The sequence below is a fragment of the Anastrepha obliqua genome, chromosome 2 (assembly GCF_027943255.1).
Source record: "Anastrepha obliqua isolate idAnaObli1 chromosome 2, idAnaObli1_1.0, whole genome shotgun sequence".
NCBI classification, from domain to species: Eukaryota; Metazoa; Arthropoda; class Insecta; order Diptera; family Tephritidae; genus Anastrepha; species Anastrepha obliqua.
Genome location: NC_072893.1, coordinates 113,491,172 through 113,515,400, shown reverse-complemented (window position 1 = coordinate 113,515,400; position 24,229 = coordinate 113,491,172). Strand labels below are relative to the sequence as shown.

General features: G+C 37.8%; 1 protein-coding gene across 1 annotated transcript; it reads right to left on the bottom strand.

Moving 5' to 3' along the window:
• Positions 1–689: 689 nt before the first annotated feature.
• LOC129237126 (uncharacterized) lies at positions 690–20,559 on the bottom strand. Its single transcript, XM_054871597.1, has 7 exons — positions 20,317–20,559; positions 20,098–20,217; positions 13,790–15,958; positions 13,327–13,587; positions 11,508–13,266; positions 8,920–9,134; positions 690–3,078 (listed from the first exon to the last, which is right to left on the bottom strand). The coding sequence occupies exons 1-7, from the start codon at positions 20,389–20,391 to the stop codon at positions 763–765; spliced, it is 6,915 nt and encodes a 2,304-aa protein (XP_054727572.1). The 5' UTR covers positions 20,392–20,559; the 3' UTR covers positions 690–762.
• Between the last annotated feature and the right edge of the window lie 3,670 nt (positions 20,560–24,229).

Genomic DNA, 24,229 nt, shown 5'->3' with positions numbered 1-24,229 from the left:
AACTTTGATAAATTCATCCAAAATCGCGTAAGTGGTTATCGCGCTCAACAAGAAGAAGAAGATTTTTGTGCGCGGATAGATTTTAAATGTTTTGCTCTACATGGTTCAAGAATAGTTTTGCCGTCTTGGATCAGCACAAAGAGATTCGCCAGCTGTTTCTCATCTCGGTATAGCTGCTGCTATTCGCGGCTATAACAACCAAAGCTCCAACCGCTCAGCTTGTTCGTAGCGGTACTGAAGAATGCATCTAATTTTCTCTTTTTTTGCCTCCAACAGAATGATCAGACATCTTGATTGCATCTAATGTTAATCTTTGCAAGATAAACTCGTTAGAGATTACCAAGAAGTGATACTTACAAAGCTTATTAAATATGCTCTTCACTAGAAACTTGCCTGGGAAAGATTCCATTCTACTTCTGAATATATTTTTTATCTACCCACAAGACCCCAACACTATGCCATCTCTACCAATTAGCGGCTGTCTCTGCCCTCAGCCTGCATATCAACCCTATGGCTTGCATAATTTATTTTTAAACTTCGCAGGAAAATGTATCCAATTATTGCTGCTTACCCTTAGGCTTATCTCAGACACTACTTAATATATATTTTAGCTCTATTAGCGTGTAAGTTAAGTCAAATTTTTATGAGTCTTAATATTTAAGTGAACGATAAGTGAATAAAATAGTCGATTTTTAACAAGATATCGATATACCCGTACAACAACTTTTATTTACATGCATTTACATAATTTCTATAAACTAATTAATTACAAAGAAGATTCGCAGGCTGGCGCAGTAACGAGCCCGCTCCTACGAAGCGATAGAATAACACACCTTTGGCATGCGCGACGCCCAAGTGCGGTTTTTGAACCAGCCCATCACTACCATACAGCTTAGCAGCGAATATTTTTAATACGCTCACGTCACTTTTAAAGCTCGCGAACTCTATGAAACCCTGCACGCCACGATAGACGAACACGCGTATCGTACAACAGTCTTCGACGAAAGCAATCAAGGTTTCGGTGGCTATTCGAAAGGTGATCAGCGAACGTGGTCTGTGAGCGCTTATAGTTTGGAAACGTATGCCGTTTATCACATCCAAATACAGAACTACTTCAGCTTGTTGAGCACCCACAAGTTGTGGTGCATTCACAGTGACGGCCAAAAGTTCTAGCGGTGTTTCATGCGCACCCACTGAGATGGGTAAAATTTCACCATTGCCTTCAGTAGGCAAATTTTTATTGTGAAATTTCAGCCAGGTCGCATTGCCTATTGTAAGTGTGTTGAAGTTGATGAGCGTCTCCTGCACTTTGGAATGCACTTCTTCTATGCTAGCAGACATTTCCAGGTCCTCATAAACTGTTTTCAATGATTCCTTAGCTTTTCTGAGAGTTTGCGCTTCGAGTAGCTGCACTGTTTTTTTCAAGTAACTTTGCAGACTACGTATGCACTGAATCACTGCGTTCAATTCCCACTCATGCGCTGCCACTTTGTGGTCATTTATCGCTTTGCTATTGGCCAATATGAGCACATCACGCACAGTTGTGCCCAAGCGGTCCATTATGGCCGTAACTGCCGCAATATCTGCTGCATCACTGCTCTGCAAGTAACCTTGTATTTCTTTCATATCAACTATGCTCCGCCATAAGATTTGCACGGTATGTGCCGCCAAGATTTGTGCTGGATTTTCAGGTAACTGCGAAACGTGCCATTCGATGTTCTCAAAGGTTGTATTCGGATAGATTTGCTGTTTTCTAAGCTCTTCCATTATAGCTGTAAAGTCCTTCACCAAATGCTCATCATACAGATCCGTCTCTGGTATGCTGAGTTGTGTGATATTCACCTCGAGACGCAGGCGATAATTCAAGTCATCGAGTATGTGTCCAATGACGACGCGGAAATCCGCGAACCGGAATTTGTGTGCCTCTGAGGCAGCTGGCTTGAGCAGCGATTCAGTGAGATTGTATGTTGATTGTTGTGGACTAATCACACGGTCGTAGAAAAGTGGCAAACTGTAGCTTGGCGCGGAGGTGCGTTTGTCGCGCATACTGTACTCATCATCGTTGAAGAGCAGTATCAGCTCACCATTGGTGAACATCAGCGCTTGTGAGTGGTGTGGCACAAAGCGATAGCTGTCATTGCCCAGCCAGTTGGGCAGAAACCAGGTATTCGATTGGGTGAGTTGGCTCAAATTGTAGGCATATACAGTATCATCGTATACAGCGTACAACTTGCTAGGCATTAGTTGTGAATACATGAACTCGGAGGCGGTTTTGTTGAAGGCCTTCAACATTGTAAGACTAGAGCTCTCTAGTCGCCAATAATTGAGTGCGCCTTCGACGCGCGCGTTGTTCGTAACAAAATCAATGGTATTGGACATTTGCTCAAACTCCACCGCGATTAATTGGTCGATGTGCCCAGATTTGAACGTTCTGACTTTTTCATAGCTCCCATTCTCTGTACTCCATTTCATTATATGCGTTTGATTACCGGTATTTATGAAAATAAAACTCTTGCCTTCTTTTTCCAAAACGAAAACCGCGCGTATAGTCGCATTTTTATCGTCATCCACCTTAAGCACTTCATTCAATTCCAACTGAAATCCCCGTTCCAAGTATTTCAAGTGATAGCCACGTCTCTGTTGTTTCTTCGCTAAAGCTCGCAATTTCTCACACAAATCCTCATAATCCATACCTTCCCGCACGTTACGTATCAGTGCACCAAATGTCATAGGCCTTAGTTGTACGTTGTTCATATAGCTGGGCAATGTTGGTCCCGATTTGACGTTCAATGTGCGTGCACTCCAGTTGCCGGTGATAATCTGTAGATTGCCCTGCGTGCGCAGCGCAAGCTGGAACCATTGATTCATGTCTATACCAGACACGCTGTAGTTGGTTTTTATTTCCGTTGTTATCACATCTTCGAAATAGAGCGGCGATTCAATATGCTGTGCGCCATGAAGCGTTGCCACTTCTCTTAAGTCTTTATCATTATTTATTGGCGCCGTGGTGTTCAGATTTCCTCGTACTAAAGCGGAGTTAAGCGTGAGTGGTGTTATAACATGTTGGTTACCATGAGTCTACAAATAAGTAGCAGAAAACATGAGGTAAGTAAGCGAAAGGGAATGTGTAGAAAGTGTAAAGAGGGTTTTGGCATGCATCTATGGTCAAATATTACTACGCTACGCAAAGATTTTACACTGAGGTTGTGCCTAAGGACTAATAACAAATAATAGATAATTGGCGCGTACACTTCTGTTAGGTGTTTGGCCGAGCTCCTCCTCCTATTTATGGCGTGCCCCTTAATGTTGTTCCACAAATGGAGGGACCTACAGTGTTAAGCCGACTCCGAACGACAACGAAGTTTGCTATTGCCTGTCAAGAGACAACCGCTATTAGAAAAAAGTGTGTCTATCATTTTCGGAGATTCGAACTACGCACTCCAGGAATGATAGTCACGCACCACCTAAGAAATAAGCTATGAGAATTTCAGAAATTGCATCTTAGTCGTTGTCTAAAGAACTCAGTGAGTTGAAGCGGTTGTAAAGCGTTTTTCAGTAAGAGCGCTTCAACTTTTTTTTTGAATAAAACACAAACGGTTTGACTTTTTTAACTAATTTTTTTTTATTATCGAGTTTGAGCATATACATTTAAGTATGAAATTCGATTTCTTTTGCATAACCACCGCGTGCACGTTTTACGAAGTCCAATCGTTGAACCCAATTTTCGACCACTTGTTTGCATAAATCGGCCGAAATCCCAGCAATTTCGCGTTCAATATTGGCTCTGAGCTCACAAATCGTCGCCGGCTTGTTACTGTAGACCAATGACTTCACATAACCCCAAAGAAAATAGTCTAGAGGCGTCAAATCACACGAGCGCGGCGACCATTCGACCTGTCCATTTCTGGAAATAATGCGCTCATCGAACTTACTCTTCAACAAATCAATTGTAGCATGTGCTGTGTGGCTTGTGGCCCCGTCCTGTTGAAACCACATGTCGTCTAAGTCCATACCATTCAATTGCGGCCAAAAATAATCGTTTATCATGTCGCGGTATCGATTTCCATTCACAGTAACGTGGCGATCGTTCTCGTCAACGAAAAAATATGGGCCAATTACGCCGCCGGCATGTAAACCGCACCAAACAGTGATTTTTTCGGGATGCAACGGTGCCTCATGAATCACGTGTTGATTGCTTTCTGCCCAGTAATGCATAATTTGCTTGTTGATAAAGCCATTGAGTCTAAAGTGAGCTTCATCACTGAAGATGATTTTTTGGAAAAAATGCTCTTAAAGTAGCAGCAACAGAACGATTATTTTCATAAAAAATTTGCACGATTTGCAATCGTTGCTCAAGTGTGTAGCGTTCCATGATGGAATGTATACTAATGAAGTTTACAAATGACAAGCGAAAAATAAAAAATATTGCGTCGTTCGCCCTCCCTATCGGAAAAAAGTTGAAGCGCACCTATTGAAAAACGCTTTATGTATCCCATTCGAATCACAGCAGAGTGAAATCTGTATTGTGGTTTTAAAAAATCAAAAACCAGACAAATATGCGAAGAGATGCTCTGTGATAAGGAATTGGTGAACCGAGTTCAAGCATACGTGCCTCACTGGGTTTCCTGACTACGCAAGCCGAGAAGGCTGGACTTCTAATTATGATATTTGAATTGCAGCAGGGTAAAGCCTTAAATTTGACCAACAATCGATGATCGAAGAACACTGAATTCAAAGAGCCTCTGAGGAACGAATTCTCGGATTATCACGGAAATACTAACAGATCACTGGACTACTGGTCTTATGGGCGTTTAGCCGCAAAGTCTGTAGCTAATAAACGGTTTCTGTAGGAGCTGAAGAGATGGAAAAGAGGCAGACTCTGTCACCTGCGAATATCGCCATTCGTCAGTGAATGCATTGCAGTTATTTTAGGAACAATTAATGAACAGTCTGTCACAATCTCAAAAATATATGAATAGTTTAAGAGTATGCAAAGACAAGGCTTAGAAAATACTTTCTGGACACCACAACAAGCTTCTGGAGCCTCCGAGTGAACTTGTTTTAACATAATTCCGCCATACCTAACCCAACCTACATCAGTAAATAAACCACTATGTCTTATTCAAAAGGATTCCGACGAATTTTTGTATTACTAGACTGTAAGAATCCAACGTAGAATCTCTCTTGCCAACAAGTGCTACTTTGGACTAAGTAGGCAATTGAGTAGTAAAGTCCTCTCTCGACGAACAAAACTAACACTCTACAAAACTCTCATTATGCCCGTCCTAACGTATGGCGCAGAAGCGACGCTTGGAGTGTTTGAGAGAAAGATTCTGCGTAAGATTTTTGGACCTTTGCACGTTGGTAACGGCGAATATCGCAGACGATGGAACGATCAGCTGTATGAGCTGTATGAGCTTTACTACGACATAGACATAACGCAGCGAATAAAGCTCCAGCGGCTACAGTGGCTGGGTCATGTCGTCCGAATGGATACAAACGCTCCGGCTCTGAAAGTATTCGATGCGGTACCAGCTGGTGGTAGTAGAGGAAGAGGAAGATCTCCTCTGCGTTGGAAAGATCAGGTGGAGAAGGACTTGGCTTCACTTGGTGTGTCCAATTGGCGCCGATTACCACGAGAAAGAAACGACTGGCGCACTTTGTTGAACTCGGCCAAAATCGCGTAAGCGGTTATCGCGCCAATTAAGAAGAAGAAGAAAACTGTAAGAACCAATCTCTGTAGGCTGAATTAATAAATAACAAAGTATTCGTTCAACAACTTTTCGCTAGTTCAAAGCTCTGCGCTGCTCACTAATCTAACTGCTCCGGTTTAGCTTTACAAGCCGGCCACCATAGCCGAATGAGTTGGTGCGTAACTGCGTCATTCTATAGGGAGTGGGTTCCAAATGCAGTGGAAGCATGAGACACCAAATGGTTTTTTCTAATAGTAGTAGCCTTCGGGAGCCAATGGTAAGTCAGAAGTATACGCGGAAGCTTACACCGGCCGTACGGGGGCGGCATAAAACTGTATGCTCCTCCATTTGTGAAAAAACACCAAGAGGTACACCACAAACAGGAGGAGAAGCTTCGCCAAGTACTCAACAAAAGGTGCAAGCATCAATTATATACTTTATATAATAGCTTTACAAGTCTTTTAGTCAATACCAAGTTTGCAAGTCTGTTCATTTCAGCCACTAAAGAGTTAAGGTATACCAGTGTTTCGCATTCTTAACTTTCCAACTTTTGCATTGGCCGTGCACCAAGAAACAGTCATGAGATCATAAAACTATCTAGGGGGTCTGCCCATACGCTTATGTAACTTCCTTCTCCAGAGCTGCTCGTCTTTTCCCCCTAAAAGCCTTTCGCTTTCCTAACTAAAATAGCAACTTTTGAGTCGATCTTGAGTTGCGACACCAAAAATTTATTAGCACATTAAGCCACCCAGTGGATACGGAGTGAATCAGTTTAACTGTCTTCATTCAAGCTCCTCGTTGAACTCAAATAAAAGCTGAGAAATTTCCCTTCGTTTTAAATCTAGAAACATTATGAGAACTTTCCATTTTGAAAAGAAATTTAGAACATCATCGCACAGCTTCCCGCAATTTTTATCAATAAATGTTTAACCTTCTATAACACAGTGCTACAAAAAAAAAAACGAAATACACCTGACATATTACACACTGTAGGTTGTTTATATGGTCGAATAATGCATGAAAATATTTTTGTTATTTTAGTTGTACCCTCCAATTTTTATTTATTTATAAAAAACCGTTTTTTCAAACTTTGCGCGGTAATCTACGGATATCTCAGTCATTTTTTCACCGATTTTCAATATTTTATTTGTTTTGAAAATGATATTGTCAGACCTTTCAAATGATGTACAACAAGTAATTATTCAAACTAGTTAGTTCTGATTTTTATTTGATTAAACCTGGAGAAAATTTTTTTTTTTATTATTTTTTTAACTTTAACAATTTTTTATTGCATAATTTTACTACAAAATTAAAGATGTATGTTAATATTCTTTGAGTGCATTTATTAACGAAGAAATTAATGTATTACTTTCAATAATCGGACAAAAATTGCGTAAACTACGCTAGTTTTCCGTAAATAGAAAAAAATGTCTTGAATATCTATCCATTTGTGGAACCATAGTTTTTGTCTTTAATGATTTGAACTTGAAAACTTTTTTTGTTTGAACTTGGAAAAATCACTGCATTCTTTCGTAAAATCGAAGAAATACTCACTTTTGCACGATCCATCGATGAATAATCGCCAATTTTTCGATTAATGTTCCGTGTTAAAGCATTGAAAATATTTTTCAACATCTTTACAATAAGCAAGGTTTTGGTCATCGCCATCAATTTCAAAATTGTTATTGAAAATAGTCCGCTCAGAGTTTTTCCTTGTTAATGTTATTTTGAAATCATTTTCTACAAGATTCCATTGTTTTAATCGTGATGCCAAAACCTCAGCATGTCTGTATGAGAGTTCTAGATCACGTACTAAATCGTTCATATCTGAATTCGAAACAAAATGCCGCTCTTTTGATTCTAACGCAGCTGTGATAAAAGGTTCATCACTATGTGAACTATTAGATGAACTGTTATCACCGCTTCTTGAATCATCTACTTTTTTTACTTCAGTTAGCTTGTTTTCATTTTCTCTTAAAGATGGATTCGTAGCAGTTAGCACTTCGGGATACTTTATACTGTTACGTGTTTTGAAGCGCTGACCTTGGAGGTTGGTTTGGCAAAAGTAGCAGTCTTCTGGTCTGTGAATGACTTGATGATGCCAAACCATTGGGCTCGAAAATTGCAAACGATCTTGAAAACACTGACTAGATTTCCACTTTTTTAGTGATATGGAGCACGTGGAACATATATATTCTGGTTCATACCAGCGACTTTCACTATAATTGCGCTCAAAGTGAAGATTGTATGCTTCAACCACGATGGTATTTGTTTTTAATTCACGGCGATGTTGTTTATCAACAAATAAACCGCAAACGTAGCAGAAATTATTGCGTTTGTTACACATCTTTAACTAACTTATAAACAATTTTAACAAAAAAACACACTTGAGAAAAACGCGATTTTGGAAGAAGGAGATAAAAAGGCACTGCCAACCAAAGACTGGTCTGATAGCTGTTTCAGACTAAGGTGCGTTTCATAACTATAGGACACATAACATGAATATTTAATCTTTACTCCAAAAATATGTAGGTACTCTGTAAAAATAAATGAAATCGCGCGAAAATTATGTCGCAAAATTATATAGAAACACGTAAACCTTTCATTTGTAATTTATGATAAATTGTCATTGTCAAACATTTATTGTCAATACATAAAGAATGCAGTGATTTTTCCAAGTAAATAATCATTAAAGACAAAAACTATGGTTCCACAAATGGATAGATATTCAAGGCATTTTTTTCTATTTACGGAATACTAGCGTAGTTTACGCAATTTTTATCCGATTATTGAAAGTAATACATTAATTTCTTCGTTAATAAATGCACTCAAAGAATATTAACATACATCTTTAATTTTGTAGTAAAATTATGCAATAAAAAATTATTAAAGTTAAAAAAATAATAAAAAAACAATTTCTCGAGGTTTAATTAAATAAAAATCAGAACTAACTAGTTTGAATAATTACTTGTTGTACATCATTTGAAAGGTCTGACAATATCATTTTCAAAACAAATAAAATATTGAAAATCGGTGAAAAAATGACTGAGATATCCGTAGATTACCGCGCAAAGTCTAAAAAAACGGTTTTTTATAAATAAATAAAAATTGGAGGGTACAACAAAAATAACAAAAATATTTTTATGCATTATTCGACCATATAAACAACCTACAGTGTGTAATATGTCGGGTGTATTTTCAGTGTTGCACCGTGTAATTCACTTACCATTAAAGTATTTGCATACTCATTCAGCAAATCGACATTGTTAACCAAGCCCTGTACTTGAATTTGTCCATTCAAATGGAGTTCGGAGAATGTAATGTTACCCGAGAGATTTTGTGCTGTATGTAAGGTAACAATTTTCGATAGGTCAATCTCGTTCAAATAACTGGCGTAGAAACTGTTGTCGTTTAAGCTGCCCGGTGCGAACATGAGATACTCTGTAATGATAAAGAATATTGTTTTAAAGGTAAAGCAGTGCAAAGTGATGTGAAGGAATCACTGTGAAATTCGTTAAAAAAAGTTTTAACAAGTTTTTGAATCAGCAATGTCTCAATGCGTGCTCTCGTTTAGGAATTGTCTTAAGCCCATTCTTGTTACTACTGTCTGATCACTGTCCACTAAATAAGTTTGTGAACGGTGAGCAAGATCAATCGGAAGTATTCATGTGTTTGGTTTTTAGCTGAGTTTTCCTGTAATTCGGGGTGCACTTTTTATCTTTGCCTCATAAATGACCTCAGTAGGCTTTGAAACTAGAACTAACCGAAAGGGTAGTCCGACACAAATCGAATTTCATTTCAGGCGACACTCACTTTAAAAATATTCTAAATAGCATGTGAGCTACTTTGTGCCCTCCTTTTTTTGTCGGGATACACTAGAAAATACAGCACTCAGACAAAATTGAGTCCATTATACTGCTATCGGGTTCCCTTTTTAATTTTCTTTAAATCTACCAGACCTCTGAAGAAATCTGAGAAGATCTTGTGGTTCCAAGAAGCCAAGGTAGTCGCTTCTTAGCACATCAATGCCAAAGACCTCAAGCCTGATTCAAGCGAAAGCCAGGCAGACGCACAGAAAGGGGTCCGCCGTCACATCATTCGTGCCCTTAATTTCCATTCTGTTGATATTCTTCTGCTATCTGCTATTATACTGCTATCGGGTTCCCTTTTTAATTTTCTTTAAATCTACCAGACCTCTGAAGAAATCTGAGAAGATCTTGTGGTTCCAAGAAGCCAAGGTAGTCGCTTCTTAGCACATCAATGCCAAAGACCTCAAGCCTGATTCAAGCGAAAGCCAGGCAGACGCACAGAAAGGGGTCCGCCGTCACATCATTCGTGCCCTTAATTTCCATTCTGTTGATATTCTTCTGTATTTCTCATCAGGCTTCAGTAATCAATAGTTTATCCGGTAAGTGCATAAAACAACTATGAGCTTCTCTCGGAGTGCTGCTCGATAGTTCCTATGATCTACAGCCCCGCAGCGATGGTAGTCCAGGTGAGTATCAGAGACTCTAATAGTCCTCGGACAGTAGAATAACTGTTCCCAGACAGTGTTAAATATATTTTTAAGTCCCAACGCTCAATGAGTAGGAAAAAATTATATTCATTAGACCCATGTACTTCTCCTTTAATTGATAGGTGGGTAGATTAAATGCCTAAAGTACCAGTCAGGCACTTTCCAAGTAGCACAAAAGCGCCGTTTTGATACCATTATGAGACCTCTAATAGGCAAATAGGCAAACAGCCAACTCGAGCTGTTTATGTAACGCCTAGCTGCCGAACCGGACATTTACAGAGAAAGTGTTCAACAGTCTCCTTCTCAGCAAGCCCCCTACAGCTTCTGTAACGAGGATTAAAGGGTTCACTAAGGCCTCCACTCACTTTTGTAAATGAAGTTATCTGGTCTCATCCCTAAGTTTTGCCTACAAGTTCGCGTTAGTTACAACTCGACGCAGGCGATTATCTAGATTGTTTTTGTTGTTGTTATATATATATAATTGGCGCGTACACCCGTTTTGGGTTTTTAGGCGAGCTCCTCCTCGTATTTGTGGCGTGTGCCTTGATGTTGTTCCACAAATGGAGGGACCTACAGTTTTAAGCCGACTCCAAACGGCAGATATTTTTATGAGGAGCTTTTTCATGGCAGAAATATGTTCGGAGGTTTGCCATTGCCTGCCGAGGGGCGACCGCTATTAGAAAAATGTTTTTCTTAATTTTGGTGTTTTCACCGAGATTCGAACAGACGTTTTCTCTGTGAATTCCGAATGGTAGTCGCGCACCAACCCATTCGGTTACAGCGGCCGCCTGTTGTTATAGTAGCATGAAAATTGTCCAAAAAATGTCTGAAGAATACTGTTAAAGAGACCGCTTTTCGCCAAATATAAACCCGGATCGTTCCGGTAGAGCCTAATGACGGCCACTCACTATTAGAAAATACTTTCCCCCTATCAATTGAAACTTCATTGCTAATGTGGGTACCGAACCCGAGGACACTGAACAGCAGTCATGCACCAGCCCATTCGGCTACGTTGGCCGCCGGAGTTTATTAATCTCTTGGGCTGCAAGGGCACCATCCTTGAGCTCAAATTACTACATTTTGGAATATTTGAGCTGAATAACTACCTCAATATGCATCTCTCATATCAACAGCTCACTCCTCCTTGTCACAAACGGCTTCCACGTTCTCTAAACTAAACAAATTCTGAGGAAAAACTAGCACTTGAGAAGCACTTCTATGGAAAAATACTTGTCAGCCTCTTTGCCTTTAAAGGAGCCATATAATTTGTATCAATATTCTCTTGCTGTAATACTCACTATCTATCTCCTGTGGTCGATCTAGCCGCAAAGAGTCTGTGAACCACTCCTGCAATGAATACCCGTTCACATGAGTTGTCTTAAGCGAATCTTTCACCAACAAATTTTGCGCGCGCACTGCACCCTTGAATGTTATGGGTGACCTTATCAGCACAGGTGCGGGTTCGTTGATTTGGACGATGTTTTCAAATAGCGCCAATAGATTGTAGCCATTCAAATTGCGTATATAAGCGCCCTTACCAATAGAAACGCGTCCCGTGAAGGTGTTATTTCCTCTTAAGATACAAATTTTATCTTTGTAAACCAGTTCGTCGAAGAAGCCCGCCATGTTAGGCATTTCATTAAGTTGTCCCAAAACAGTGAGATCATGTAAGTGCAATTGATGAGTATTGAAGTTTACCACGCCTTGCACTACAAAATCATGCACTGCATGATCGTAACGTATGGAGCTGCTGAAGACAGACATTGGATAACCATTAAGAGCACCAGTGAGCTCTAGATCGTCTACGATAAGATTGCCATAGAGTTGTACCGAACCACGGAAGTTGGAAATTGTTTTCTTGGTGGCGATATCGCTGAACGGTATGCTATTCAAGGCCTGCACATAAGTGTCGCCCAAGACTTCCACGCTTTGCGTGAAACTTTTGGGAGCCAACACTTGAGCTGTGGTGGTGTCATTGGTGGGCGCGCGAAAGACTATATCAGCAATAAGCGCTGGCAGATTTTTGCCATTGTAACTGCCTTCAACTTGCAGATTGCCATCTACGATTAAAGGCTCGTTAAATGTTAGGTTGGTGCTTAGATAGTTGGGGCGATTCAACCAAACGATAGTCAATTGCAAGTCCTCATCGAAGCGCTGCTGATTCAATTTATCCACAAGCACGTCACCTGTGACTATGGCGTGGTCCACCAAAATTTTACCATCTAAAATCATATCAGCCAAATCGTCGATCTCATCGAGAAAACTCCAAATCAAAGAGGCATTAATGCCTTGTATTTCATCAACAACCAGTCCGTGCGCAAGTTTAAGCTCATCTATGTAAATGTTGCCGGTTTGCGTGCCGTTGAGGCTCTCTACCTGTACAACCGGTTCAGACTGATTACCATGCCATGTTGCATTGGCGCATTCAATATCACCATTTATGTTGGCCATTTTAGCCTGCAGTAGCTCAAAGTGCGCCACTGGTATATCCAGATCTTCATATATGCTTTGATAGTCCTCGGTTATGGAAGCACCATTCAGACTAGTTGTGACTTCGACTCTATCGCCTTGCAAAATATTTGTGAAATTTAAGTCTGTGTCCAATGCGATTTGCGGCTGATCGATTTTGATTGCATTCTGCATAAGCTCCTTCATATCCACGCCGTCGTAGCGACCGCTAAGCGTGAGATTGGAAAAATAAGCATACGCCTGCAAAGCTGATATCTCCAAATTCTGTTTGGTTTGCGCAGTTACGAACTGTTCCACTGATATGCCATTCAGTTTGCCATCCAGCACTTTAAAGTTCGGTGGCATTTCCACAGTGCTAAAGCGCTTTCTAGCGCCTACGGTGATACCAGTTTCCGGCTTAACGGGACGCTGCACCACATCGAGTAGCAGAGGCGCTAGCGGTTGATTGTCATAATGACCCTTCAGATAAATGTTACCAAGCACTTGTAACTGCTTAAAGTTGCATATGGCCTCCACTTCGTTTACTTGCTTCAGCGTCGGATTGTTTGGTATATTGTCAATGTCCCGGCCGCGTGTTGTACCATTGAGCTGTTCGGAAAAGGTGGATTTATGTACACAGACAAGGGCTAGGCATTCATGATTACTCACTTGAAAGATCTCTGTAACTTTGAGATCGGCAAAAGTAGGCAGACCACGCCATTCTTGTGCAGCACTCAATGTAATGGCATCTGAAATGTTTAAGCCGTTCAGCAAACCTGCGGTGTCCACGGTATTTGCACTCAGCGTGCCTGTAAAAGTTTTCTCTGCCTGCACAATGCTAACTGAGGAGCCATTAGTCCAGAGAAAGTCATCTGGGAAGCTGAATGAGTTCAATGCATTCAGCGACAACAGGTTTTCGAGTATCACTTGCTGAAAAAGATGAAGACACATAAGTATTATCATTAAAGTCTCGATTTCAAAAAGCCGAACAAGCGTATAACTTCTGGTTGCAGACCCCCAAAAAGCTGGTTCTGCGAGGCTGTTGAATTGTAAAGAGCAATTAGTGAATAGCATGCCCAGCAAAATTAAAGCTTTAGTTTGCTTCTCGTTCACATTCAGTCTTCATACTCACCCCAGTCACTTCCAACTGCCCCAAGTTAAGCGGACCACTCTTTAACACCATATTATCCGTTATTTCCTGCCAGCTCACACCATTAATATACTCGAACTCCATATTACCATCGACCAACAATGTCTCGCTTTCCGTTTCTTCATCCGCATCCTCATCCTCATTTTCTGCTTTGCGCGCCGCAACTGCATCGAAACGTTTCAAGACTTCTAAGTCGTGCGTATTCAAGATACCATCGAAATTAAGCACTCCATCTTGCACGTAAAAATCTGCACCATTTACTTGCTTCACCAACAGTTCTTCGACTTGCAAGTTATCGAATTCCAAATGATCAAAATTCAACTCATCAGTAGTGGCATCACGCCTCTGCCTTGGGTCGGTCACCTCCGCCGTCAATTGTTCTATAGCTGTTATCATTTTATCAAGATCAATTTGTGTATCGTCATCCGTCCAGCGGTAATCATTTACATAGATTTCGCCTACATCACCTGCGTCGAAAATCAATTCTGGTGTTTCTAGTCTTTCTAGTTTTGAAAGATCAGGTTGTGCGAGTGCCGCGTCGCTATCAGGCCTTTGGAGGAATGCTTCCGCTTGTGCCACCAAGTCATCTTGCTCTTTTACCCAACCTTGTAGGAAGGCGAAAATTTCCTGTAAGTCGAAATATTCCGAATTTTTTGGCAGCAGCTCTGTGTGCAACCTAAACAGACCAGACTCGGCTTTGTGACGCGGCACAATGAGCGATACTTCATCGCCGCGCCGAAAGTAGGCCGCACCTTTCAAGCCAGCGTCGCGTTGCATGTCCAACATGCAACTGACGCCGTAAACTGTGTGCTCACCAAGCCTGCAGGGTACCGGTATGCTGGTCTCAAAAGCCTCCCCATCCCATATCAGAGTCTCGAGTACTGTAATACTGTGTGTGCTGAAATCGACGCGGTGTTGCACGAGCAGTATCAGATCATCGCGATAGGTACGTACCGGCACAGGGAAGAACAACTCTACCAGGCCAAAATTGTGCGCAAGTATCGTTTTGGGCACCAGCTCACCCTGCTGATAAAGTAAAATCTGCGGCTGCTGACCACCGACTGCGATATAGCTGCGTCCACCCATTTGGAAACCAGCCACGGACTCAATACCTTCGGATTCAATGTGTTGCTTAAGTTGAAACCGCAAGTAATCTTTGTTGTCCGCATGCGGGTTAAACGTGTATATGGCAGCTGTGTGATTTTGTGGCACGGCAAGTATTAGATCACGGCCCGTATTGAGCAAAGTGGTTTCGACGCAAGGAAATTCTAATTGCATACGTTGAGCAATCCAAAATTCTCGCGAAGAGAGCTCAAACTGGTAAATATTCAGCGTATAAAAGCCAGTTTGGGAGGACTGATTTGTTGACACAATTACATAATCTTTTCTATCGGCTGTAAAGTAAGTGAGCCCAGTAACGGTATTGCCCACCACCCATTGCCAGTACAATTCAATATTTCCAGTCACATTATTAACCCTATACCAAATCACACGATCTTGTGTAGCCACAAGTATAATACCTTCCATCTGTGACTGCGCATCATTCCAAAAAGAGTAAGTGAGTAGGTACGTTACGAGATTTCCCACCTCCAGAACTGTACCCGCCTGGTATGTGGCGCTTGCTTTACGCACAATTACCAGATTATGCTCTCGACGTCCAACAAAGTATTCCGTACCGTTGTGCAGTATATGCGCCCATTGTTGCACATCATCGCCCAAATTGAATGTGAAGTCTTCCTCCACAGATTTGAGTATCAAAGTTTCGCGCATTCGCCGCTTCGACAGCTCCAGACGCTTCAGTTTACGCATATCAAATTCATGGACATCCTGAGTGTTGGCTTCCACCAAGTTGGGTTTACCATCTGAGTTGCTCTGCTCAGTGGCGGCCAGAAGCTCTTCGCCGTTATTGTCTTGTGCCGAGCCAACGGCTTTCTTAAGCGCTGTGCGACCCGCTTGTTGCCTATCAAATTCCTTTACCAGCTGCTTGACAAAGGCGTCATTTTTCGCTGGCTGAGTGGTGCCTTTTCTTATTTCGGCGCGTAGCGCATTCACCTCGTCGATGCGCCGTTGAGTTACCTCGACTTTAGTTTTAACTTTAGTATCTGGTTTTTGATCATTATGAACCGTCCAGGTGGGCTGGACTATGACGCCCTGCGAAATGGGAATAGAAAAAGTTCTTAAAAAAAATAATTGGAAAAAGTAAAATGCAAGAGTGAGGAGAGTTAAGAATAAGACGAGGGAAAGGAAATAAGTTGAAAGGAATAAGGGGAGGGAAGATTTGCTGAGCTGAAAAACGTAAAACAAGAATAATCAATTTACGGATATGTTAATAAAGAAGGTAGATAGAAATATGGAAATCTATGAAAAATAGGAGAAAAATTAAAGAAAAGAGAGGACAGTACGTTCTACTTTACTGGAAGAAGCAAAGCCTGTCGCTTCTATTCTTACAACAAAAAAAATCGAAAACAAGAAAGTGTAGCAAAGGAAAAGGAAAGAACAGCAAATGAATTGAAAGGAAAGGGAAGGAAAAGAAGGGAAAAGGTTAACAAGAGAAGGGAAAGAAATACAAAAATTTAAATGAAATAAAATAATCAAATCAATTAAATTTTAATTAAATCAAATACAAAACTAAATTAAATTAAGAAATAAAGTAAAATAAAATGAAATAAAAAAATCTAATATAATATTAAATTAAATTAAGAAAGTTAATATATAAAAAGTAATAGAGAATAAAATAGGGTAAAGTACAAAAATATTATATTAAAAAATTAATAAATAAAAATAAAATAAAATTTAAAAAAATTAAAGAGAAGAGTTTTATATGGGATGAAATGACGCAAAACAACTAAAAATATACAAAGAAAAAAAATTCAAAATCGTCATCTAATAATGCGAAATAATATAAAATAAAATAAAATAAAATAAAATAAAATAAAACAAAGTAAATTAAATTAAAATAAAAAATAAATTAAATTAATTTAAAAATAAAGTAGACTAAAATAAAATGAAATAAAATAGAATGAATAAAAAAAATTGAATTAATGTTTCTTATATAAAACAAGATAAAAAATTATTTAAAAATAAAATTTACGTAAAGTAAAATAAACCAAAATAAAGAAAAATAAACTAAATCAAATAAAATAAAATAATATTAAAAACCAAAAGAAAAGGAAAGAAATTTAAATGAGATCAAAAGAAAAAAAAAAACTAAATTAAAAAGCAATATAAAATTAAAAATCAAAATAATATAAAAAGTAAAAAAGTTTTAATAAAATAAAATGTAATAAGATTAACTATAAATAATAATATAAATGCAATAAAGTAAAATCGTATAAAGCAGACGAAATGAAATAAAATAATAGAAAATAAATACTACCTAAAATTTAAAAAAAAAATTTAATTAAAAAATTATATTAAATAAAGGGTATAAAAAATATATATTATAATTAATGCAACAAAGCTATAGGCAAAACCTGGGGTTTTTCACCTCGGATCATTTATTGGATATATACCTCGATCATCAAACCGATACTCTTCTACGGTGTGGTTGTATGGTGGACAGCACTCGAAAAACGGTGTAGAGTAGCCACAATTGATCGAGTTCAAAGAACAGCCTGCCTCCTGATAACAGGATGCTTAAGTACAACACCTACTAAGGCTCTAAATACGTTGATTCACTTGCTCCCTATCGATCTGGCTGCCAAAGCGATTGCAGCGAAAGCAGCGACACGCATGAATGCTATATCGAAATGGAATAAGTATCTTGGCCATTCGGCCATACTGAACAGGAACACTGTTATCTCTTCCGATATAGACTATCATGTAAGTCTTCCATCACCACCCTTGCTATTCTCCTGTTCACTCCCAACTAGGGAAGAATGGAAGACAAATCTTACCGAAATCGATGGCCCTCTGATTATATATACAGATGGTTCAAAACAAGACGGTAAAGTGGGATTTGGAATCTTTTCCAATTCCCCTCACATCAATCTATCATTTAGATTACCCGACTACTGTAGCGTATTCCAAGCGGAAGTATGCGCTATCTGGTATGCTGCGAAAACTCTCTTAGAAAATAGAATATCACTAGAGGATATCCGCTTTTTCACCGACAGTCAAGCGGCCGTTCGAGCACTCAGCTCATCTTATACCCACTCAGATGTGGTTCGATCCTGTCTCTTATCTCTTAACGAGATAAGTGTTCAGAATTCTGTCCAAGTTATCTGGATACCGGGTCACAGTGGATTCGAAGGTAACTGCAAAGCTGATGAGCTCGCAAGAGCTGGAGCTGCGCAATTATATGTTAGTAACTTACCCACAATCCACATTCCGCTCTCAACATGTAAAATGCTCATCGATCGAGAATTTCACAGCATTGCTGATCGGAGGTGGCGAGTGGAAACTACTTGCGTTACGATCAGACAAATCTGGCCATCCTACAATCTGAAACAGACCAAAACCCTTATAAGTCTTTCGAAACACGAACTAAGGCATATAACATCTCTTATCACCGGCCACTGCCTTTTGGGCACTCACGCACGTCGGCTCGGGGTTCCTCAAAACGACCTGTGCAGATACTGCGAGGACGAAGATGAGGAAGTATCGAGCAGACATTTGCTGTGCAGTTGTCCCGGTCTAGCCAAAAGTCAACTTGCTCTTCTAGGCTCTCCAACAATTGACAATCTTTCAGTACTCTCGAACCTGAAAATCGAATCTCTCATCAAATTCTCGAAACGAATTAATATCTTTGACCAAAATCTACAATAAAAATCTCGGTTAGGTGGGGAAATCATATAACATAATGAGCTCTAGGGCAACACAACGGACCCAACTTGCGGTCTATGTGGCACTCCGATGCGGGGTCACCCTTAAACCAACCAACCAACCAACCAAGATAAAATAAAGCAAATAAAAAAAAAAAATAATACTAATTTAAGAAATAAAATAAAGAGTAATGAAATTAAGTGAAATTAAATTAAAAAAAGATGAAAAATTTAAATAAGATAAAATGCACAAAATAATATAAAATAAAAAAACACAATGTTCAAACATTTTAAATTAAATAACATAAAATAAAGCAAATTTGAAAAAAAAATAATAGTAGTTTAAGAAATAAAATAAAAGGTAATGAAATTAAATTAAAAAAAATGAAGAATTTTAATAAGATGAAATGAAACAAAATAATTCAAAATAAAATAAAAAAACATTTAGAGATTTAAATAAAATAAAAAATTTAAAATGAAAGTGAGATAAAACAAAAAAAAAATTTTTAATTAATACGAATTTATGAAATAAAATAAAAAATAATAAAATTAAGTGATATTAAATTAAATTAAATAAAAAATGTAAAGAATTTTAATAAGATGAAATGAATACAAAATAAAATAATAGTAGTTTAAGAAATAAAATAAAAGGTAATGAAATTAAATTTAAAAAAATGAAGAATTTTAATAAGATGAAATGAAACAAAATAATTCAAAATAAAATAAAAAAACATTTAGAGATTTAAATAAAATAAAAAATTTAAAATGCAAGTGAGATAAAACAAAAAAAAAATGTTTAATTAATAAGAATTTATGAAATAAAATAAAAAATAATAAAATTAAGTGATATTAAATTAAATTAAATAAAAAATGTAAAGAATTTTAATAAGATGAAATGAATACAAAATACAATAAAATAAATTAAAAAATATAAATAATTCCATAAATATAAAATAGTCTAGTATAAATATATCATAAAATATATTAAATAAAATGAAATATAACCAAATAAAATCATGTAAAAACTCAAGAAAATGACAGAAATTTAAATAAAATAATACAAAGCAAATTGAAATGAAATAAAGCAAATAAACGAAAAGAAGAATTTAAGCCTGGGTACTAAAGAGGAGAAAAAAAATATTCCACCGAAGTTAGCTAAGTAATATTATGTTCAGACCAAAACTTAAACCCGTAATTATTGTTGAGAAACGGCTTATCTGGTAAATCTACTTGATTTAACAAGATTTCGCTACACAAAAATGTGACTTCATTACCTCGTCAGCGAGCAGATTAAAACTTAAGCCACATGAAATTCCGATGTAAAATGAACTGAAGCCAGTGCGAGAAGTAGACAAAGAAAGGTACATCTGTACTAAGTAGAAAAAAATTACAGTCTACAAAAAATCTCAGTCTAACAGGCTTTCAATTTTCACAACAACAAATCAATTTTGAAATCACGCTAATCACACACCGTCGAAAGTATCACCTAAAAGGCAACAAATGGAAGAAAACATCATGCCTTCTTACCTGCGCATTTTTATCCTCCTGTTCAAAAGCACCACTCAGTTCGCTACGTATCCTTTCAATCTCCTTCAGTCGGGCATCTGACAAACCAGTGGTTTTAGCAGCCGAGCTGAGAAATTGTTGCTGAAAGGAAAATTAATTATATTTTAAGTTTTTTTTTAATAATTTCAAATTTGATTTTATTATTTCACTGCTTAAATTCATCAATTCTTGCCCTCTCACCTCCCCAATTACGGTTAGAATGAGTAAAAGCACAATTACAATTACTCTTATGCGCATCGGATTGCTATGCGACATTTTGAAGCAAGTTTTTACATTCAATTTTAAAATGCTAGACAAAACACTACACACAACATAGCATGCTTCTTTAATATTATATATGTATTATTTTTTAACTTTAATTTTTATTTTAAATTTTTTTTAATTACTAAAAACTCCTGCAGCTTTCCAAAAGTTCAAACTACGCTTACATAGAAATAGAAACACACTGCAAAAACGCCAGCAAGGAATATCACATCGACCAAAATCATATGGTACATAGTGCGGGCATTATAATAACTGTTCATTTCTAGACACATGGCTTGTAGACTTTAGTAGTAGAATATTTGTTGTGATATGTTTTCAACTGCTCACCTGAAACTGACTGCAAATACAAAGAAGAGGTGCGAGCAAGCAGCTTGCAGATGGTAAACAAAAATTAAAAAAATATAAAAAATATGTGTTATATTGAAGAAAATTATTGAATATATTTATATTATAATATGTTTATTTATTTTTTTTTTTAATTAAATTAATTAATTTTATTGCACTTAATTTTATTTTATATTATTTGATTTTATTTGATTTCATTTCATATAATTCTGTTTTCGTTATATTTTATTATTTTTTTTTTAACTTTTTTTATTAATTTTAGTTTATAAATTTCATGGAAAGCCATTCTACATATGTTATCTGTACTGTTATCTGTTACTATAAAACTTCGCTGCTATGCAATCAGCTATGTTGCTGTATTGCCAACAATGGGTGTCACAAATGCTATGAAATAAACTAAGTACATACAGTATAAACTCGATTCGTGCACGAAAACTGAGTTCGCTGTAAGTTTCGAAGTTTTCGTAAGTACTGAGATTTTTTACCATGCTGGTTTTCATTTGATGCTGATATTGCCGTATTCGTATTTAGCATCACGCTGTTAGTTCCTTCCCCGACTGTTTCGTCGCTTCCATTACAGTATTCTTCATTTAAAGCTGTGAGTTCAACAATCCATTGCTCGATTTCAGATTGGGAGACTTACTGCAAAGGTTCTACTTCCCGGAGCAAATTTGCAGTGAATTGTATATTGGATGCGTCATCAGCAATCGTTAATCGTAACTCCAAAAGAGGTGCATTTTTCAGGTTGATATTTCGCAGTGACTCATCGATAGTTTCTGCACGAGCCACATTGGGATCGATAGGTTTTTTGCCCTTTGATCCGCAAACCAAGTGAAGAACTCCTTTCCCATTTTAGCAAACTCAGAAATCTTAGGAGTCTTCCTTTGATCTGGACCGGATACAGATCGCATAACAAACTTCTTTATGGACTGTTCACTTTTTTCAATACGAGTTATTGGTGCTCTACCCTATGATCAAAAAGTACCGGGAATGTTTAATTTAACCGAACCGCACACGTGGGAACGATCCATATTTTTCTCTTATTCTGGTAGGACTACAAGTCACATATCTGTCCCTTTTTAGCGCCATCGGATCGTTTGAGAGATGCTGTACGTCGCAAACGGCCGGAGATGTGGGCAAACATTTCTTGGATTTTGCATGATGATAACGCGCCATCGCACCGAACCCAAATTATGCTGGATTATTTGACCAAACACTAAGTAAATACCATCTTGCAAGCACCGTATTCACCTGATATGACCCCGCGCGACTTCTTTTTGTTTCCCAAGCTGAAGTTACCACTTCGTGAAAGGAGATTCCAGTCGATAGAGGAGATCAAAGAGAATGCAACGAAGGAGCTGAAGGCCATCCCTTCGTCGGCCTACCAGGAGTGCATGGATGACTGGGTTAAACATTGGCTCATGTGTGTTGCTTCAGACTGGTCATATTTTGAAGGCGATAAAATAAATTTGCCGGCGGCCGCCGTAGCCGAATGGGTTGGTGCGTGATTACCATTCGGAATTCACAGAGAGAACGTTGGTTCGAATCTCGGTGAAAGCAAAATTAATAAAAACATTTTTCTAATAGCGGTCGCCCCTCGGCAGGCAATGGCAAACCTCCGAGTGTATTTCTGCCATGATAAAGCTCCTCATAAAAATATCTGCCGTTCGGAGTCGGCTTGAAACTGTAGGTCCCTCCATTTGTGGTACAACATCAAGACGCACACCACAAATAGGACGAGGAGCTCGGCCAAACACCTAACAGAAGTGTACGCGCCAATTATTTATTTATTTTTTTTTTTAATAAATTTGCCTGAAATTTAACTCTGTTTTGTTTTATTTACACATTCCCGGTACTTTCTGATCATAGGTATGTACGTGAGAGTTTCTAGCTAATACATTAATAGAAATTCCTGCATTTAATTTGATCAGAATGCCAGCTTTTTCTTTTATTGTGAGCAACGTAAATTTGCTCATTGCGATTATGAGACCACGATATGCAAAAGTTAACGTAAAACTGTTATTTTGTCAGTAAATGAATTGTACAGTACTTCCCCTAAATCCATTCAATGGATTACATATATTCAAAAAATTTCACTGCCAGGATGATATCGACGTTACTCTTCTGAGCTTTATTCTCCAAAATACAATGTAACGTAAAAGGATCAAAAGAGAAAGACAAATAAAAAAATGTTAAAAGTATTGAGGTAAAAATTTTCTAATATCGCAAGTACTGAGTAAGCAATGAAAAAAGAAATGTGTCGCATGTATCGAGGTGTGCAAGTATTGAGTTTCTACTGTGTCATTGTCATCATACTTCTCAGAGGAAAATTTGATGAAAAAAAAACAAATATTCGTTTTCAAGGATTGTTATGAAATTCAAGAACTTTGTCTGTGTCTCGGAATATCACCTTGATAACTTCGAACTCATCGCTCCCTGCTTCTGGTTAATTATCACAATTTAAGTTGTTCTAATCTTCTAAGTTCTATAGAGAAACTTAACTTACTAAATATTAAATTGGGGAAAATAAATCCATTATTTTCTCGGTAGATGGCTGAGGTGATCGATATCTTGTAAAGTATCGATCAAACAATTTCAAGTTTATGCTCGTTGTCAAGGTCGTCACCTGAGAAAATTCGTTTGCTGTTTTTTGTTTGCTCCATTAGTTGTGAGTTACATGGTGTTAACATGGAAGTCAATAAAGAGAAATTCCGATGCATTTTATAGTTTTTCTTTGACATAGGCAAAAATGCAAGCGAGTCCGCTGAAATTGTGAATGGTGTTAATGGTTCGAAAACAGTGAACTTCTATATAGCTTTTCTTTTGTTAGTACATCGATATAGAGAAACCAAAGTACTCTTTTAGTGTTCTTATACATATGTTTTTGATATGTATTTTCAATTAATTCATGTTTAGTTTTGTTCAAAAATAGGTCTCTACTTACGAATAACTACATTTCAAATAATCTTAAAATTTAATTTCTGTATACATCTTTGGTTTCGTTCAAATATAAAATTTAATTATAAAGCTCATTACTTCTATATCGAACCTGATTCCTAGCCATACTTTTTTCCAAAGCCTTTTTAGAATTTTGATCGTTCAGCAGCAGTGTCATTTAACAATTTTGGCCACCTGAGGCCAACAACTTATTTATGTTCTTTTTTGTTTCTTATTGCTCAAAAATAAGTTTTGACTACTCGCAGCTTTATTTTGGTCGCTAATTTTGCAGTTATAATGGTTTTTTTGTGTCGCACATTTTCGTGCGACATGGCCTGGGAGATCATAAAACATGGTGTGGGGCCACGTCGCACGAAAATGTGCGACAGTAATTTTTTGTAGTTTTGAGTTGTATTTGATATTTTTGGTTTATTTTACTTAGTTTTCCAATTTCTTCCACGAAAATGGGTAACAGTAATTTATTGTAGTTTTTGCTTTGTGTTTGATTTTTTTGCTTCATTTTATGCTATTTTTCAATTTCAGAATA